Source organism: Xiphophorus couchianus, chromosome 4, assembly GCF_001444195.1.
Source record: "Xiphophorus couchianus chromosome 4, X_couchianus-1.0, whole genome shotgun sequence".
Lineage (NCBI taxonomy): Eukaryota > Metazoa > Chordata > Actinopteri > Cyprinodontiformes > Poeciliidae > Xiphophorus > Xiphophorus couchianus.
Window position 1 is genome coordinate 30,966,308 of NC_040231.1, and position 20,411 is coordinate 30,986,718.

Here is a 20,411-nt window from a genome sequence, read left to right on the forward strand (position 1 = left end):
TATGTCCAAAAGGGTAGAAAAAAACAAAACTTTCTCAGCTCTACCTTTCTATAAAGTTCAAAGACTCTCATTCTACCTTTCCCACGAACAGTAGGCATATAAAAAAATGTTACTTCCTTTGAAATAGCTTTCCAAATCTCTGTGCTTTTTTTGGTTTCCTTTTTATGACTTGAGTTAAACACCCACTTGATGAAGAAAAGAGCCAACTTGGATACTTCTTCCCTCAGTAATAGCATGCACACAGAAGAGTGGTGTGGAAGTTACTTGGTCTGGGCAATAAAGTTGCTCCAGCTCCTCTACTTTGCATTGGAAGCGACCGTTATTTTCTCTTGATAGAAATGCTCAGTAACACTTTTTGTCTCCAGCAAGCAAAGCTTTTTGAAGCTTTTACTTGTATATTTAGAATCATTGCACTGCTTGTTTAGCTAAACTTCTAGCTCTGACTCAACTAAGTATTTAGTTTGTAGACTAACGTTTTCAGCTCAGTGCAAACTAAAAATGTAGCTAGCCCAGACTTTGCTATTTCAGAGCTAACAGAAAATTAAGCTGTAGCTATCTCAGAACTAACAAAGAAGGAGCTATCTCAGATTTAGCTATCACTGAGCTAACTAAAGTTTTAGCTAGTTACTTCTGAGATAGAGTTAGTTATCTCAGAAGTAACTAAATATTTAACTAGCTCAGATTTAGCTAGGTCAGACTATGTGAATATGTATTTTGGAGCTAAATAATAACCTTGCTTTGTAATAGTAATAGTAAACTTGCTTACTAAGTATATATGGAGCTAAATGTTTTGCTCCAACTAAATATTTAGTTAGCAATCTAAACATAAGGTTTGAAGCCAAATATGTTACTAGCAAGCCGCATATTTAGTTTCTAAACTAAATACCATAACTTGCTGATAAAACAGTTTGAAAATCTATCATTTCTAAATGAATCTTCTGTACAGCTGAATGGAATCTTGGCCTTATTCCTCAACCTTTATTTCCCCCCCGCTTGGATTGTATAAACTGTGACAAAACACGAGCTCCGTAAACAAAACTTTTTCACAGCTCTGCTGTCGTTTGTTTTCAGTTTTATGAGGGAGAAAAAGACTCCTCTCCCTCCCTGGACTTGTTGTAGGCAGCGTGATAAGAAAATGAAAAAAAATGACAGTGACACTTGTAGCACTGCACCATTGTATCATCTGAATAGCTAATCTGCATCTGCCTGCTGATTTCGACAACACTGTGTTCCAGACACCCCCCAAACAGGGCCGTGGGGGCGGCGGAGGATGCTGAGTTGGAAGATGTCTTGCCTCGCAATCAGTCCCCGGCAGCACATGGAGAGCTGTTGTAATTAAGAAGATGTGTCCCCCATGAATCCTATTCATGAAACAGGACTTTAATTCCTCACTAATTAAGGCCAATGTGGGAAAGGCAGAGGGAGGGGTGACGTATAGGAGTCCCCTGCCGGGTGGACCGACCACTGAGTTAGATGATTAGCTGAGGTGTAGAAAACGTTGCAAGAAAACTGAATCTCACCAGCACAGCCAGACACACCTGCCCACCTCTCTCTGCTACTTCACTCGCCTCCCAAAGCTGCGGGAAGGAAACCCAATCTACAATGAAGCAAACTTTTCAACTGGAAATCCACTCTTACGGAGCAGTTTTCCCCTCTAATGCGAGGCAGGTTGCAGTCAGGCTGGTTGACTGATTAGCTTCACTTGCCTTTGACTTGCTGTCAATGGGACAACAATGTTACAGTTTCGTACAAAGAAAAGGATTTTCCTCTTACAATATCGGACAAAAAAAGACAGGTAAATACAAAAAGCAGCTCTCAAATGATTCATGAAGGAGAACAGGGTAACCCAACCAACCTGGCTCTATGTGAAAATTGGAAACCTACATTGCCAGACGTGTGGAATCAAAAAGTCACAGCCTGCTAAAACATGAAGTTTTAGTCGTCTAAAACTTCATGCTGCCATAAAGTTTCATTCTACTTCATGGCAGCATGAAGCAGGCTAACAGATCTCCAGAAAGTAACTCAACAGCGGAGCCCCACCGAGTCGCGGTTCAGTATTTGTGGATTCAACTATTTACAGATTTTCCTATGAAATGTGACTCCAAATTATGTGTGAACAATTTACCCATTTTCATCCCAGATTGGGAAGCTGAAATATCTTGGCGCAGTCACCCAATCCAGGAGCGTCATCCTGCAGACTGTATGGCCTTCTGCAGTAGTGATGTAAGAGTTGCCACTGTGTTTGATAATGTATATTAAGGCATATTTGGCGTTTACTGAACAATCAGGTGCTTACACACCTCACCTGTGGTGGTGCTGCACCGACAAAGGAAACAGCAGGAAAATCCCAGAAGAAGGCATGAGTAAAACTTCTTTCTTCACAAGATGTAAACAAAAATGGAGTAGCGTCAGATTTTAGCGGTTGTAGGATTTCTGTCTTGTCTTTGGCAAAAGACCTTAAGCCATTTCTCCAACTAGTACTAGACCCTTGTGTTTGTTAGGGTTGTATTTACCCAGAATGCCCTGAAGTATTTGCACATTTTGGGCACTTGCAGATGATTGTTGTCCATAACCCCTACAAATCCTGGGAGTCCACTGCATAGCAAAATCTAAATACAGGTAAAAAAAAACAGTCACTCACAATTATCAGTCTAGAAATGTTAAAAACATTCCTAGGGCTGTGGAGCTACAGAGAAAAACCTGGAGAGATGTTAGCCACAAATAGAGAAAACATGGAACAGTGGTGAACTTTCTCAGGAGTGGTCAGCCTACAAAACTTTCTCCAAGAACAACATCTATGGTCCTTCAGAGGTCAGCGTTCAAGATTCAACAGGTCTTGGCAAAACAGCATCCATGGCAGAGTTCAAAGACATAAACTACAGCCAACCAAAAAGAACTCAGAAGCTAATTTCACAATTAATAACCACCAAGAGTATGAGGTAAACGTGCTGATGAATGACGGGTCGAAAGTGGAACTGTGTCTCTGGCGTGAAACACTAAAACACGGTGGAGGTAGCGTGATGCTACTTCAGGACCTGGATGACTTTTGGCTATATGCAAACAGCTCTACACCAAAAAGAGAACCAGAATTACCCCACAAAGGTGCAAAAGACTCATTGCCAGTTATCACAGCAGCTTGATGGCAGTTGTTGGCGCCAAGGGAGGAACAACAGCTATTACTTTTAAGTGGCTATTACTTTCACACAGGGCCAGATTGGTTTGGATAGCTTTTTTCCCTTAGAAGATGAAATAACTGTCTGAAAACTGCCCGTTTTTTTTCTTTTTAATTCATTCTGGTTATCTTTGTCGGTTAATGAAATGAGTTTGAAACATAAATGTGACAAGAGAAGCAAAAAAACCAATCGATGAAATATGTGGGGTGGTCGTGACATTTACAAGTGGTCGTCTTTCTGGTGTCAGAGGGCCTTTGCGGTCGGTTCGCCTTCCTTGCCACTTTGTCTCTATTTAAAATGACTATAAACAAAGCGCTGAAGGTAAAGTGAGGGGAGACGTCAGAAGCACAGGCTGCGGCTTTGGATGACAGTTGTTTTTGTAATATGGCTGTTCGCAGCTTCGGCTCCGTGCGACGCCTGCTTCTCTTTTGTGTGTACTTCACCAGAGGCAACGGGTATAAAGCACTCTGGAAGTGTCTCTGAGGTACATTGTCACCGAAATCTGTCAGACTCCTCTCTCAAACTCCGTCTCAGTCTGTCTCACTCACTGTGTTTCACTGTCAACACTCACACACGCATCCTGATGAACGTTTATATATGTATATGTATACATTAGCATACAGAGAAAGGGTTACCCGTATTAGATTCATTCGGATTGAGATTAACAGTGTGTCGCAGAAGTTTTCATACACCTTCACGTTTTTCTCGTACTACGACTGCAAACTTCAGGATATTTTTCAGGGATTTTATGTGAGAGACTTAGTGAAAGTGAAAGAACATTGATTCGTGATTTTTGACATTTTGGGGGGGAAAAAATAACTGAAAGATTTGACTCACATTTGAATTCACTCCCCAAGTGAATACCTTGTAGAACACCCTAACATCGCAATGACAGCTGGAAGTCTTTAAGGGCACGTCCTTCAACAATTTTGGGATCTGCAGAGTTATGGATCTCTGCAGATAACCCAGAGGTCAGCTTCTCGTCTGACCTTTCCATTTAGACGGGCGGCTGTGTTTTGGTGGAGTTCACAGTTGTGCTGTACTCTTTTGCTTGGGGATGTCATTTTATAACCCCACTCTGCTTTATTTTCTCCCGTACTTGTCTGCTGAGCTCCTTGGTCCTTTATATGTCATGGCCCCCCAAACATTGTTTAGCTTCGTTTAACCTAAATTCTGTCTCATACCTCCTGATTTTAGTTGGCCAGGAGTTCTGTGGTGGAAACAACCAAACATGGAGAAGCAGGATTCAGTTTCTATGCACTGCAGAAAACTGCAAAACAGCTGAAACACTGAGTTCCTTTAAATCAAGGCTAACCCCCCCAGCTGTTTAGAGTTGCCTTTGATTAGTATTATGTTGAACATTGATCAACTTATTTAATATGTATTGATGGCTTTGATGATATTTGCTTATGTCATGTCTATATGATGTAAAGCACTTTGAACTGCTTGGTTGCTGAAATGAATGTGCCGTACAAATAATTGAAAATTTCATTATCAGGCACTATATTATGACTAGCAATCTGATGTTTATGCAATAATAATATTTTTCATCACATATAGAAACTTATATCTCTTATTTCGCGGTTGTTAGGCTCATCAATCTCAGCGGTTTGACAAATGTGACTGGTAAAATGAACATGGCAAATAACATTTCAATGTTATTTTAAGTTATATTTTAGAATAATGACTGAATAATAGATTACATTTTACTTTTAAAAAAATATTTAAAATGTAATATTCAAAATTAAATGGGATTCAATGTTTTATTTTTTGCCATCTTCCCTCCAACTTTCTGAGGCCTCCATACTGCCCCCTGGTGGCCCACACTTTGAACAAACACTGATCTGAAAACCCTCTTTATCAATTTCAGAACAGCCTGATTACTTACTATTAACTTGCTACTATTAATCACTTTATAAAAATTAAGTGACTAACTGAAAGCAGTTTGCAGTGGATTTTTATTGAGGTGTATATAATTAAAAGAACCTGAATGCTACTCTTAATTTTTAATTTGATGGAAATCAAAAAAGGTGTAGAATTTTCATTTCATTTTACAATTATGCACTGCTTGACGTTGGTGTGTCACGTAACATCAAAAAAGTCCAAGAACTGTAAATACTATTGAAAACTCCAAGCAATTTTGCCAAATATATTATATGCAATATATACCGCTGTTGTACTTTTTCCCCATGAATCTTTGCTCAAATTCCTGCCACTTTGGACATAAATGTAAGGGTCAGCTTAGATTTAGGAAGATGGAAGATGCTACATGAAGCACTCATATTTCTTTAGTAATCCTAACAATCTCTATCAGACTTAAACATGTAAGTTTACACTAGAATAACTTAAACGGCAATTTCTCGATTTGCTTTCAAACAGCAGCAGCTGAATCCTTGTGTTTGTTTGATGAATAGTACTTGAGGTGTTCATTCTGTAAGGTTATTCTGATCTACAGTGGCTGGCAAAAGTATTCACACCTCTTGAACCTTTCCATATTTTGTCACATTACAACCACAAACGTAAATGTATGTCGTTGGAATTTGACGTGAGAGACCAACACAAAGTGGTGGACAACTGTGACGTGGAAAGAAAATTCGAAACAGTTTTTACAAATAAAAAGACTGAAGAGCGCAGCGTGCAAAAGTATTCAGCCAACTTTTCTCTGATGACTTCTAATGACCAGACAGAGTCTACCTGCGCACACAAAATCCCAATGACATGTTTCTATGTTGTGTTTTTCAAAATATGGAAAAAGTTCGAGGGGTACGAATACTTTTGCGAGCCACTATTAAAGCCAAAGGTTCAACTGTATCCCACATTTGTCATAGCAGATTGTTTCAGAGCGTCTACAGGGAAAGTTTACCCTCGCTTCGGTTGAAACAGATGCAAATAAAAAGAGAAACTGTCACTTGACTGAGACAAGCAGACGGGCTTGAATTTGTTCGGCGTCACGAAGGCTCTGGTTAGATAAACGTCCTGCTGATGGTGAGGCTCTTCATGCGCCACTTCATACAACACAGTGTACAGCGAGAGGTCAGGCGAAGACCGGGGGGAAAGTATAGTGATTAGTAATATGATTATGTATGAGGGTAAGGCGAGTCTGAAATGCGTGTAGTCGTTATATACCACTGCTGCGTCCTTGTTTGAAGTGCTAACATGGCTTTGATTTATCAAGGTTTGTAACCTTGGCCAATTACCTGCAAAGAAAAACCCCCACCGCCTTTCGTTTTCTTTTGGGGCTTTTTCTCCTCCCCCAAACTGTAGGGGAACATTTCACCTTCTTTTTACCTTTGTTGCTTGCCTTGCACAAAAAAAAAAAGTCCTTGCTAATCGGTAAAGAGTCCTGTCCTTTGTTTCTGTTGTTCGGTGGTTGATGGTGAAGTTTCCTCCCATTAACTGACATTTGCCTCAGATTACCACGGAGCAGTTTATTTACTGCAGGAAATCACCGGTGGCCCTGACAATCAGGCCTGACGCGTATTTGCCTAATCATCTTTTTATGCGTAAGGGGCACAAAAATATATATATATATATAAATGAAGGATGGCCTCGGAGATTCAACTGGCGCTCTGGACTAAGATGTCTGAAAAATTAATGGGTTTGCAGAATTTACATATCTATTGTAGAATTGCTTCCTGCGTTGCATTGTGAATAAAATATGACGGCTTGAACAAGAAATGTTGACTGGACTTTGGTCCGAATGAAGTCGTGCGACACGGAGGTCAAAGAGGTCGACGCCTGGATTGATGCTGGGAAGCAGGAGGACGTTACTGGAGGCAGATTTGCATCCATCCAACAATATGAGGGAAAGAAGACGATGGTATAAGTGAGGGAGCACTGCCCTCTAGTGGTCAGGTTTAAAAGAATGCTCTGCTTTAAAAAAAATAGCAAAAAAAAAAACACAATTCAAAGGCAGCCGGTGTTCATAAATGTGTGGATGTTTGCTGTTCAGAGGGCTGCGATTTTTAGTCGATGGAATGCAAAGCGATACATCTCTTGGGATCGGAGAGAGAGAAAGAGAGACTGAGAACAAGAGGTGTCAGTGGCTCTGAACAAAACGGATGAGCCCGAAGTTGATTAATTCACATTCAGACACAATGGAAGCAAATGTGAGCAGGAGAAACAAACAAGGCATTTGGGGTCACATCGTTGCCGTTTCACCCCCCAAGGTCACAGGGGTTCACAGGCAGGCCGACGAGGCGGCAGCTGCTGCCTGCACACACCATCCATGATCAATTCTTCCATTTCAAGGCAGAGGGGGGAGGAGGGGATGATGAGAATCCAACACTCGGAGGAAGATGGATGGGAGAGAGTCACTGTAAACACACAGATCAATAGTATTCATAGCTCTGAGGAGAAAATGCGTCAAGTAAAAGCTTTTTACTTAGAGGATCTGAGGGATGCTCAGAAAGAAGAAGAAGGGAAAAAAAGCATCTTTATAGGTCCTGAGAGGGAGAAAGAGATGGTCCGTACTTTCATTAGCAGAAAGAGAGAAGAAGAAGAGAAGCGGATACTCTGAGGAGATGGGCGAAAAATGGCAGGTGGACTACTGTATATTTCACAGGAGTGGTGAGGCAGAGCACTGCTGTGTATACTGCTGCGTCTAACAATACATATGATGTGGGTCTAGAGCTGAAAAGATGGATGTCGAGTCCTTTCATGTCCACAGTGTTTTCCTGGACACAAATGTTGGAGGGTGTTTTGAAGGGTGTGAAACTCCGTGATGTTCTGCATTTACCATCTTGCTTTTTGTTTATACATAAAGTCATAATATTTAACTTTTGTAAAAAAAGACAAAAAAGCTTTATATTTATATATAAACTTTACATATTTGTTAAAACTGTCGCCTTGCACGCACATGGGCATGATTGACAGCGCTAAAACCCTCCTCCTGGCTTTGATTGGTTGTTGGAAGAACTGGAGAAAGTCAGAGGAGATCAACTTTTTTCATATTTCATTTGTGTTGTACTATACTGACCTGACATGCTGACAGTTTAGTCTAAAAAATGTTTTTGTTGTGGTTTTTTATATATATATATAAATGTTACATACTGGAGCTTTAATAATGAGATGAAAAGTCGATGCTCTACACCACAGGAGTCAAACTCCAGTCCTCGAGGGCCGCTGTCCTGCAGTTTTTAGATGTGCCACAGGTACAAAACTCTGGAATGAAATGTCTTAATTACCTCCATCTTGTGTAGCTCAGTTCTTCAGAGCCTTAATGACCTAATTATTCTATTCAGGTGGTGCAGCAGAGGCTCATCTAAAAGTTGCACCGGCCCTTGAGGACTGGAGTTTGACACCCCTGCTCTACACAGTCTCTCCAGGTTGTATAATTACCAACTAAATGAATGAAAATGTAGCCTAGCTTAGTGTACATTTTTCAGAGTTCATCCAGTAAACAGCATGACAAGTGGATCTTCATCAGTGCAGACATATGTAACACACATACAGCTCTGGATAAAATGAAGAGCCCACTGCACTCAACCCCATTGAAACCCTGATGGTTATTCCACCAAATATTGATTTCTGAACTTTTCCTGAGTTCAAACATTAGCATTGTTGCATTATTTGAGGTCTGAAAGCACTATACAGTGTTTTTTTTTCTAGCCAAGGCAAAAAGTTCCACAGTTCAACTCCTTGTAAGTAACGAAGCAAACATTTTGAATTAGGTTGTAGATGTTGATCAGTGTTTAGGTCTGCAGAGAAGGCCTGGCAAGTCCTGACGGCCCACCAATGTGTTTCACCGTAAGTTCAAAACTCTTGAACGGTGACAGGTTTGTAAGAGAGGAGTCCTTGTGAACCTGCATTTGAAAAGGGAAAAGTACAAATGTCATTTGAAGGTATTCTGAGACGAAAAATTTGAAAGTTGCCGGTGAGCCGTTATGATAGCTGTGGCAACTGCTAGCTAGAAAGTCGATTAGCCCTACAGACCTGTGGAAGTCTTTTATGAACCTACCTTAGACGAATTAGAAAGGTCAGCTCAGCTTCAGGTTGTACAACAGTTAAGTATTAAACATATTAAGAAAAATGAAGTTTCCCTTGAACCAGGCTAGACCACAGCAGTGGCTAACACCCACTGCAGACTGGAACCCTGGTGAAGAAAAGCATCATAAACCCAAACTGTACTATATTTTCTTTGGAGTTTACAGAAAGAAGCAAAGTAAACAGATGTAAGACGTGCTAACCGAGTTACAGTCTCAGGTGACTGGAAGAATGAGTGATAGGAGGTGGTGGATGTAGAAACAAAAACGAGACTAAGACGGATAGCAGGAAAAGCTAACAAGAAGCCGGGTGAAGATGGGGAAAGATCGCAGGTAAGCGTTCGGCAGCACTGAGGAGGTTTATCGAGGTGGGAAAGAGCGATCCAAGAGGCTTTGCTCCACTCCTAAATCATCCAGTGTGACAGAGACACAAAAAGAGTGGCCTTGCCTCGACGCAGAGCTGCCAGTCGTCTTTTGATCTCTTAATCGGGGAGATCTGTGAGGTGCAGATCTCTTAACGTCAGCTGGGACGCCTGGCAGCAACGAACGAGACTCCCACCCACACCGCATACCTCTAAAGCCTCGCCAATACCTCCGTGATACCTCCGTGATCCTCTGTGCAGCCTGCGACCGCATGGGTGTGTGTGTGTGTGTGTGAAAAGAAAGGAAGGTTAGGGGGTGTGGACACATGTCTGGTGAACTCTGTCTGATACACAAGTGCTGATGGGAGAGGTGGCTCTGAGATATGACAGCTCTCACTTGTGATGTCTGTCCTTGGAGTAAGCCCTGCAAGGAATAAAGAGATCACTTTCACTTTCTGTCTCTGCACACACACACACACACACACACACACACACACACACCGGCACATGGAAGCAGAGACACTAAGATGGTACTCTGTTAAGATGTGATTAGGCTGACTGTCAGTAGTAAAGGGTCCTATCAAGGTTCACTGCACGCCAAGAGCACACAAACCACGTTCCTATCCAGCCAGCTTGACAGACCGCTAGTGGAGAGATGTCAGGGCGGGAAATAACAACCAGCCCTGACTTACAGCCGGACCGTCAACGAATGGGGCCCTGCCAGCTGGAAAAAAAAAAAAGAAAAGGACGAAGCTTGAAAGCGTGTTGAAAACAGGAAAGAAATACCTGCATCGATCAGCCTGGCTAGAGAAGGGATTAAGGGAGACAGCCCTATTTTGGAGTTGACAGACCAAGGTATCTACTTTGGTTTGGCGTCTCCTAAACAAAAATAAATGTGAGCAACTGGGAGCCTTTTTAGGTTTTGCTGACATTTTTAGTAAACACAGATATTAATGGGGTAGTATTATGCCTTCTCCAGCCTCGTAGCATCATTTTGTAGCAGAATTAAGTCATTAAAATGCTTTATGTATCAAATATGACATAAAAAAAATTTCACAATGCAATTTAATACCTCTGTCGCTTTAAAAGTTAGTCTGAAGAAGCTGGGAGGAGGAGCTTCGTCCTTGAAGGCGGTGCTAGGTTCAACCAAGTGCTTTGCTAAACTGGACGGTTGCCATGGGAGACTAAGCAATTTCTCAAACATACATTTCATGAGGGAAAAACATTTCAACATGGCATAAAGCTCCAAAAAGTCAATTTGAACATAATACTGCCCCAATGAAGCGGATGTAAAAACATCCATGAAAATGGACATAGGCTAACCATCCATTTTGAAATAACATTAGCGTTATGTAATTGGATTTATATGAATATCCTTTAGATTTAAAATGAAACTATACAGCGTAAACATGGCCATATAGTTGAGTCAAATTGATTTGTGCAGCAACTTCAAGGCAGTTCAAAGTGCTTTATATCATAAAAACATCATAGAATCAACAATGCAATAATACTTTTTTTTTTTTCCAAATGCCACCATCAAAATCATCAATACACGTCAAACATATGCTGATCAATGTTTCAGCTATGAACAGTTGGGTTCAAACAGGCAGACCTTTATTTAAAGGAATTCAGTGTTTCAGCAGTTTTATAGTTTTCTAGAAGTTTTTTTTCCAGATTTGTGCAGCATAGAAGCTGAATGTCGCTTCTCTGTGTTTGGTTCTGGTACAGAAGAACAAATATTTGAGAGTCTAAAATACATACAATAAAATAGAGAGAAATAAATGTGTAAATAACGCCCTAATTTGCGAAACCTCTTAGTTTAATTGTGTTCCATGTGTTCATCCTCAGGGTTTTTACAGTAGATTGGCCTTTTTAATATGTTTGGCTGCAGAACATGTGATTGTTCTAATAAAAATTCTGAATCAACATTTAACTTTTATGTGGGTTCCTACATTAGGATAATTAAAATTATTTCATTATGAACCAATATGGATGAAAGAAATTGACAAACATCTGCAATAAGATGTAAGGTAAGAGAAACTCTCCCATCAGGTGAGCTGTTAAAAATGCTACACACACTGGAAAAAACACACTAAATCTTTGTATTTTTGGTCTAGTTTTTAGTGCAAATATGTTAGTACATTTGAAATAAGACAAAACTGACTACCAAGTAATTCATTATTTGATATTGGTTTTAAGAAGTACTAGTTCCACTGGCAGGCTATTTCACATATAACAAAACATTTTTTCCATGTCATATAAAACAGAAAATACTAGATAAGATTTGGTGTTTTTGCAGTGCACACTGCACAACCATCCCCCCAGCGCCTTTAAAACAGACTCTTGTAATTCAGCATTGAGGAAAGCAGTTCAAATATGCGGTCACACCAATGTTGAAAAAGCTCTCGAGCTCACTGACTCATGCAGACGCTTCTGATTAAAGAGCAATCGCGGCGCCCATAGAGCAAGAAGGGGTGCCATAATCACCACAGGACAAACAATGTTTGGTTGGCATAAATCTTGACAGGCTTCTTGAATTAAAACTTTATCTCATGTGTCAGGTTGGCAGGCAGTTTTCCCCATTAAGCGGTCAAATAAGCACAAAAACCAAGACAATATCACTATCCAGGTTCAATAAAGATCAACTAACAAGGATGAACATTAGGCAGCATTCAGTTTTTATGCACCACAAATCTGGAACAAACTTCCAGAAAACTGCAAAACTGCTGAAACACTGGCTTTTAGGCTAAATTAAGTCTAAAAGCTGACCTGTTTAGAGCTTCCTTTGATTAAAAATCACCATGATTTTGATGATGGCAATTGACAAAATGTAATAATTGTTGTTTGTTTCATGTGTTTTGTTTTTATCATGTAAGCACTATGGACTTTGAATTGCTTTGTCAATAAATATTTTTTTCTCAGTAACAAGAAGTGGACATTGTTAACTCTGGAAAATCCCCCGAACCTCTTAAAATGTAGCAAAAAAAAAAAAAATCTATCTGCTTTGAGCCTCACAAAATCATTTCAAGGTCATAAAAGGCCAGTAATTAACTTTCCAAAAAAAAAAAATCACACATATTGTATCCTTATTTTTATATTGACATATTTCTAATTTTATTTATTTTGTACCTGCAACAAACTTTTTTTTTGTGAAGACAACTGCGTTTTTAGTCTCTGTGTCACAAACCACCTGAATATTATCTGATGAAAACAAACTTTTCAAAAATGCATCCGTAGCCACTCAAGCTCTGTAAAAAAACAGTAAATTGACACAAAATGAATGAATGTGTGCACATTTTGAACACTGTATGGTGGCCCGGAAAGGTCAACAAAATGTTAACATTGTAACACATCGAAAGCCACAACAGAATATATACCTTAACAGAGGTTTCGCTAAAACTGAATTTATGCTGGCATGAAAGTTATGCTAAAATTGTTGTTATGTTGGTAAGTTTATAGCTTCTGTTTTTAGCTTATGTTAATATTTTGCATGACTTCTGTTTTAGCCTATACTCTGGATTCGTAAATTCCATTTTAGCATTACTTGTGCCTTAGCATAACTTCTAATTTTAGCTTCTACTCTATGTTAGCATACATTCTGGTTTAATATAAGTTCCATTTTAGCATCACTTGTGTTTTAGCGTAACTTCTGTTTTTAGCGTATGTTCTGTTTCAGCATATATCCTGGTTTAGCATATATTCCACTTTAGCATTACGTGTGTTTTAGCACAACTTCTGTCTTAGCATAGCTACATTGTATTAAAATTTGTTTTAGCATAGCTATGTTTTAGCATAAATTTCATATTAGCATAACTCCTGTTTTAACTTTCACTGTGGCTTCTGTTGTACCATTGCAGCTCTCACATTTTGCTGACCCTTCTGGGCCACCGTACACAATTCACTCTTGGATTCTGGCTTTTCGACTGTACAAATGAATGAGAAACATACTAAAAAAACCTAATTGGTTTCTCTGTTTTTAAAACAAAAAGTTTAACTTCCTCCAGTGGCGTCTCAACAGTAAGACTCAGTTTTTGTCAGTGTCATGCTGAAATCCATTCAGGCAAACGGCTGGCAGGCGCCGTTATTGGCGGAAGAGACGCTCATTATTCACCATGAGGCGGATACTCTGTTCTAAACCTCGTGTCCGTTTGTTTTTGCGAGCGGTTAACGGGAGGTATGTCTCCGTCCAGGAGTAAAGAGAAGCATTCAGATCGTCGCCTTTCATGTTTTCCGGCCATCGAACTGAACGTGCGTCATCTCAACATTTTGACCAGACTCCTGTTGGAGAACACACCTACATTGTTTTTTTTCCCCCTCTCTTAACAAGCACTTGCTATCTAGACTGCACCCACGCTCGTCAGGCAATCATCCTCTTCTCTCGCTCTTCACCCTCCTCCTCCTCTCTCCCCTCCCTGAGGCCTGCAGATCGCCTCGCTCATTATGCACCTCATTCTGCCGGCAATCGATAGAACGCCGGGAAGGAAAAAGAAACGGCGCGTAGATGTCCAAGTTGTTTGGTGTTTTTTTTTTTAAACCACAGATATATGCGGGGAAGGAAAAAGGTGACCGTTGCAGCACAGCTGAAGGAAATGTTTAGGTGAGCAGAAGAGTCAGGTTTTCATTGCATTGACACAAAGGTGGAAAAAAAAAAAAAACGTCCTGTTGTGATCCAGATGCAGATGATGTGTGAAGGAGAACTGATGATCTCCGATTAGTAAAACCTGACGACTAGCACAGGCCTGCCGTACAGCTGGACACGCTGCATGGATGGACAAAATAGAAAATGATATAACATAATAACTTAAAAAAAAAAGACACATGTCACCATTTGCCTTTAAATATACAACATGTGAGAAAGCTCTACTCCTTCGATGGCTCTCTATTTTCAGAGATCTCAAAAGCTAGAAGATTTGTGACCAGGTACATATATGTACATACATATGAAGTCATTGCTTTGGCAGAGGAGCGCCAGCAGCTGCTTTCCCCTCTGTAACGGGGACCGTGACTTGAGTCGGTGCAACGTCTCTTGTGCTTCTCCACCGCTTTGCGTCAGTCAAGAACTCCAGGAGGAAAACACACGACTTTGGGGCAGAGTTTCTGTGTGTGTAGCGAGCGAAGGCGACGGCACAAAACCAAGAGCGCAGACGGATCTACGGCTTCTTGCTGGAGCAGGACTTGCAGCACTGCTGTCCGTAGAACCTGTGGCTACAGACGCCGTGCTGCGGGACCAAGTGGCACCAGTTGAAGTGATCGACGCAGTGCTCATCTGTCGACAGAAGAGAAGAGGTTGAGGAGAGCGAAGGGTTTCTACACGGGATTGCTGCATCGACCCACTTTTTTCATTTACGACACCGATATCGGAAGTGAAAATACCAATATTTGAGGTTTAATATCGCCCGATACCGATCCAAAACCAAAAAACAATGCCAAATTGACTAAAAACGTTTCTTTTTTTTAATACACAGACAAAAATTTACTAAATTACAAAGTTATTTTGTAACTGCACCAGAACAGAACACTTAAATACACTAATAGCGTCACAAGTTTGGTCAAACATGTAAAACCAACTTTAATTTATTGAGTCAGTGCAGTTATTAGTTGAACAGCCAATGTAAAATAAATAATAAAGAAATTAAAACTGACAAAAACAATAAGTTGACTTCATGACATATAAACAAAAATTAAGCAGTGTCAGACTCTAGCAGTTGTAGAATTTGTCTTTTGTCTTTGGCAAAAGACAACGAGCCGTTACTCCCGCTGGCGTCAGACTCATACGTTTGTCTTGGTTGTATTTACCCAGAATGCCTTGCGCTACAGCACACTTTTCATTCTTAGAGCAGTCTCTGTTCTACTTGGTATTCACGTATATTCAATCAAACCACACCAGAATACACTTCAACCAAACTGAGACTCAAGTTTTTAGGCTTTCCAGGGTTCGCATTTTTGGTCCACATCAATTATGCGTTCACACGTCCCCAAACGAACCGGACTTTCTAGATCAACGTCAATTAAAGTGGACTGAGCAGGGCTGGTGTGAATGCACCCTAAGTCCACTTACATTTTGCTTTCTGCTCTGAGATGTAGCCATACTTTAAAAACAAAACCTCTTCCAGGCGGTGTTAGTCCCCTTCAAGGGCCTTACCTTTCAGACCGGGTCCAGCGGCCGGGACCCGGTTACCGAGGCGAGGTGCCGGTCCTGGGGGAGCCGCGGGGCAAAAGTTTGTGTTGCACGCCCTGGAAGTGACAGGCCTCTGGTGGGCCGGGCAGCCGGCCTGGGGGCGACCTTGCTGGAGACACTGTACGGTTCGAGTCTGAACCCCTCCTCCGCAGGACACAGAGCACTACGGCAAAAACAAACCAACATGCATCTCCAAGAGGAAATCGCCAGGAGACGGCTACAGAGGTGCAAACACGAGACATTCTGCAGCGCTGCAAATGCAGTGAAAGCATTTGCGATGAAAGCAGACGCAGGAGGGAGGCAGAGGGGTTGGACGGTGGAAAGGTCTTTGCAGAGACAAAGAACAGAGAGATACCAACATCCTGGGCAGCATGTTCTCACCCTCTAGCAAAGCTGTCAGGAGACAAACGTACAAGCATCCCCAGGCCTGAGATCAAGCAGGATGAGACTCTGCGCCCGGAAGACGTTTTGCATAATAGATGACATGACGCAACAGTTAGGCCACACACACCCTCTGCTCCAAAACACTCGGTAAGAGAGCGCAGCTTCAGGATTTTATCCGAGGCCCGTTCCCCGTGGCCGTTATTATCCTGCTGGCTACATGTGCAGAGCAACACACCGCCTACATTGCGCAGTCCGTCTCTGAGGTGAGAAGACGGAGGACACGGTTCACAGGGTCCAACGTGTTGAACCGCAGCGCCGCTTTAAAACGAACCTATTTATGCCGCAGCTTTCCAGAGAAGAGCAGCCTGATCAGCTGAAATCAATCACAGAGGAGAAGTCGGGTGGAAAATACGTTTCATCAATTTCACTTTCAGGAGTTATACTTATTTTTTTTTATTAATACATTATCGCTTTTACTGAGGGGGAGGACAGATTCTGTTCATTCTCACACATTTGTGTTGAGATCAAACTGTTCATACGAGGGCTGCAACTGGAGATTATTTTGGTCATTTATTATTCTAGAGATCATTCTGACGATTAATCGATTAATCGGGTGACAAAACTGGCAGATTTTTCATTTAGCCTTTTAAATCTGTTTTTATACAATATTGGAAATACATTAAGAGGTGAAAATAAACAAATGAATTTCTTTTTTAGATAAATTATTACCTAAAAATAACAGCATTTCTGATTATAGTAAATTATGTATCTAGAGCTAAAGCAATAATTGTAATAATCTGCTTGATTTAACATCAGTATGGTGTAGGGATAAACTGTTGACTGGATTAACCGATTAATAACTGGATAGCAAAAGGTGCTTAACAGCAGAACTGGAACCAGGAGTTCTACGCAGAACATATTCACAGAAAAAGTTTTTTTTGATATCTTCATTTTAAAAATGTTTGGTTTTATTTTAGCAGTTTTGTGTTATTTTTGGAGCATACAGCCTTTTCTTGAGTCCGTGTACTGTAGATAACGATTAATCACGATTAATCCGATTAGTTGTTTCTGCCCTAATTCGAATGTTTTACTGGGATTCCCTCATAATCCTGAAAGTCTTTACTGTACACAGTTTGCAGTTGAAGTGTGAGCTGCTGCACCTGCTGCCAGGGAGACGGGAACCAGCCTGACACGGAGGCGCCGGCCGCTGTTCTGCCAGGGACCACCCGGGGTCGCTCTGGGCACGGCGCTGCACTGCAGACCTGCTGGAGATCCAGTGAAGGTTTGGCCGTATTTCTGCACCGCCGCACGGGATACTCCACATACCTGGGCAAAAAGAGCCACACCGTCCACTCAGAACGTCTGAACCCAGACGACGCGGCGGGGCCTCCGGTGTCTGCGGCGCTCCGCTAAAGTGTGATGAAAGTGGCAGTGTGTAGCCGGAGCCAACATACCCTCCCTGTGAGTCTCTCTCCCCACAGCGAAGCTCTCTTCTCTGGACGCCTGAGCCACAGGACCTGGAGCACTGAGACAGAGGGAGAACCTTAGAACCAGCAGGGTTCCTGTACAACACAAGCTACTTCATTCTGACACGTTGTAGTCGTTCTATGTGATGAGCTGAACATTTGCACTTTTTAAATCTTTTTGGTAAATTGGAATTCTACCCAAGAACATGATCTCAGAATGACAATATTATCGTTTATCGCAATAATATGTGGGACAATTTATAGTCCAGTAAAATGTGTCACCCTGACAGGCCAGGCTGTCTTTCAACATTAGCGTCTTTCTTGCACGTTTTCCACATAGAGCAAATTTATGGGACATAAAACTACCATATATGATATTATATATGATATATATGTATAATATATACTAATTAGATGACTTCTAAAAGGAACTGGTAGAACTTTTTTTTTAGCATTATCACACTTAAAGGGTGAACATGAAACAGTCTTAGTCTGGAAAACTATTATATTCTACAGACTGTAAGTCGCCCCACAGTGTTCACTGCAAAACCACAAAATCTTGCCAAGTATTTCTGGTCTAGTTTCCAGTGCAAATGTCGTAGTGCACCAGAATTAAGACAACGGTTTCACTCAGACGTAGTTTTTCAGCTTAATATTGATGAAAAAGTACTAATCCTACTGGCAGATTATTTATCAAAACAATATTGTCACGAGTGAAATAATCTGACAGTGGAACGTTTTTCAATATGAAAGAATTATTGACTTGAAACAAGCTCCTTTATCTTGCTGGAAAGTTACTTGTATGTTAGTTTTGTCGTCTTTCAAGTGTACCAAGATATTTCCACTAAAAGGTAGAGTGAAAATACTTGGTAAGATGTTTTGAATTTACAGTGCATCCGTCCAAAAAATGAGCCATATACAGGTCGCTCCTGGCTTAGCAAAACAAAGAAAAACAGTTTCAAAATTCATTCCACTACACAAAATTCAAGCAGTGCAACTTTTTGACATAATTTATAATATAATATTATAATATAATACTTTACAATATTAATAATTGCTATATTTGATGCACAGACTTGCTACTATTTTATCATCAATGCCTTCGTGCTGTGCTGTGATGGCTGCTTTTAATCTGAAATCAACAACTGGCACCATCACTGATTGCTCATTATCATCATGCTCATTATTTTTCACAATCAGACAATTACTCATCTAGTCAGTGAAATGATTACAGCTGTGTAAGTGCTGCTGGAAGGACAGAAAAGGCAACCAACTGGAAACCAATTAACAACTGTATACGAAAAAGTAGAAAGAGGAAAATCCTGTTTGCCTGATAAAATTGAATAAATTAATGGGGAGTGATCAGACTGCAGTCAGCTAAAACACTAATTGCGAGTTGCTTTCATCTGAGCAACATGTTTTTTTTTTCTCTCTGCTCAGGTTGTTGTTGGTTTTTTTTCTTTTTGCCTGTATTATTTTCAACAAGCTTCTAACTGGGAGGTAAAGCTGAGCAGTAATGACAGTTCCAAATGGAGTGAGCCGCCTCGCATGCTAATCTGTTGGAGCTGCGCGACACATTTCTCTGAAAGAAATCTCTCTTTAAATGACTGATAAGTTTGAAAAACGAGAAAACAAGAAACATCTAAGATGTCTGCTATATTTGAAGGGTAGCATGCAAACTGCTGCTCCAGGGGAAAAACTGTTCTGTTGGTTCACTTATAAAGAGAAACAAGTGAAGGCTGGATAACTAATATTTCCACCTGTGCTGGAGACCACAAGCTAAAATGTTGCGCTAACTCCAAAGCTCTAATATGAAATGAACAGTTTTCAAAGCTTGATAGATAGCGTTGTAAGCTAGCTCCACAGTTCAAAATTTATCACTCCCCTACTGAAAATGTGTATAAAACAGGTAAAGATATTCTACTGAGGCTAAACTGAACATAGAGTGGACTGACAAGTTTACTACTGATGTAACTTGTGAAGAAAATGTTCTCCACTGGAGAGGAAATGCACCTGAAATCTGTATTGTTTTCTTCCGTGCTACTTTCTGTTGCTCTGTCACATAAAATCCCAACGGACCCCATCAGTTTTTTGTGTCATGATAAATGTGAAAAAAAAACAAAAACATCCAAAGGGATTCGTTTTGCCGGGCGTTGAGCTTTATGTCTCACCTCTCCCCAGGGCGTCGGGATCCACTGCAGCCTGTCGTTCCTGGGGCAGCGCCTCAGGACGCACGTCTCCTGAGCTTTTGGCCTGTGGTGCTGCCTGCACATGCTGTCGGGCACCACCACCGCGTGGGCGCCGGGATCCGTGCTGCGGCAGAACACGGTCCGCTTCCTCAGGCCGCGGCCGCACGATTTGGAGCACTGAGGGACGAGAAGGAGGAAGTAAATCAGGCAAGCTAGAGATCCTGACGCTGTTGGTGAGCCATTAGGCAACGATCTGATGACCAAGTCATTTGTCTGTCAGAGACTCATGCTCAGGCTTTGTAACTTCAACCATTTTGTCTTTGTTTTATCCTTCAGTTTCCTTCACATTAAGAGGTGAAATCCTTGGCACAGACATTACGGGTGAGTTTGTTATTCCCCGTGTGGGTAGACAAGCAAACAGAAGGTCACCGCTTTGATGGCGTCGCATCATGAAATACGATAAACCGATGGCTGTGAGACGAATGTGACCCCCATCAGCGTGTCCACCAACAGGAGACTGAGCCGAGGTAAACTCCACATGAACCGCAAGGAGACGGACGACAGAGTCAAACTGCTCCGCGGGGACCGAGGGACGTGGCCAGAGAGGCTTTTATCCAGCAGCGACCTATTCATTTATCATATAACACACACACACTTGTAGATCAACGTGCGTAT

The 20,411-nt window shown here is 41.2% G+C and overlaps 1 protein-coding gene across 2 annotated transcripts in view; it reads right to left on the reverse strand.

The window, feature by feature from the left end:
* Window positions 1–13,469: 13,469 nt before the first annotated feature.
* Window positions 13,470–20,411, reverse strand: part of adamts18 (ADAM metallopeptidase with thrombospondin type 1 motif, 18) — a 60,063-nt gene continuing 53,121 nt past the window's right edge. For both annotated transcript variants that reach the window (XM_028015887.1, XM_028015888.1), the window contains 5 exons: window positions 19,719–19,913; window positions 17,536–17,606; window positions 17,242–17,407; window positions 15,662–15,860; window positions 13,470–14,785 (listed from right to left, as the gene is read on the reverse strand). In XM_028015887.1, the coding sequence (XP_027871688.1) occupies window positions 14,670–14,785; window positions 15,662–15,860; window positions 17,242–17,407; window positions 17,536–17,606; window positions 19,719–19,913 (747 nt within the window). In that variant the 3' untranslated portion in view covers window positions 13,470–14,669. The remainder of the gene's footprint in view (window positions 14,786–15,661; window positions 15,861–17,241; window positions 17,408–17,535; window positions 17,607–19,718; window positions 19,914–20,411) is intronic.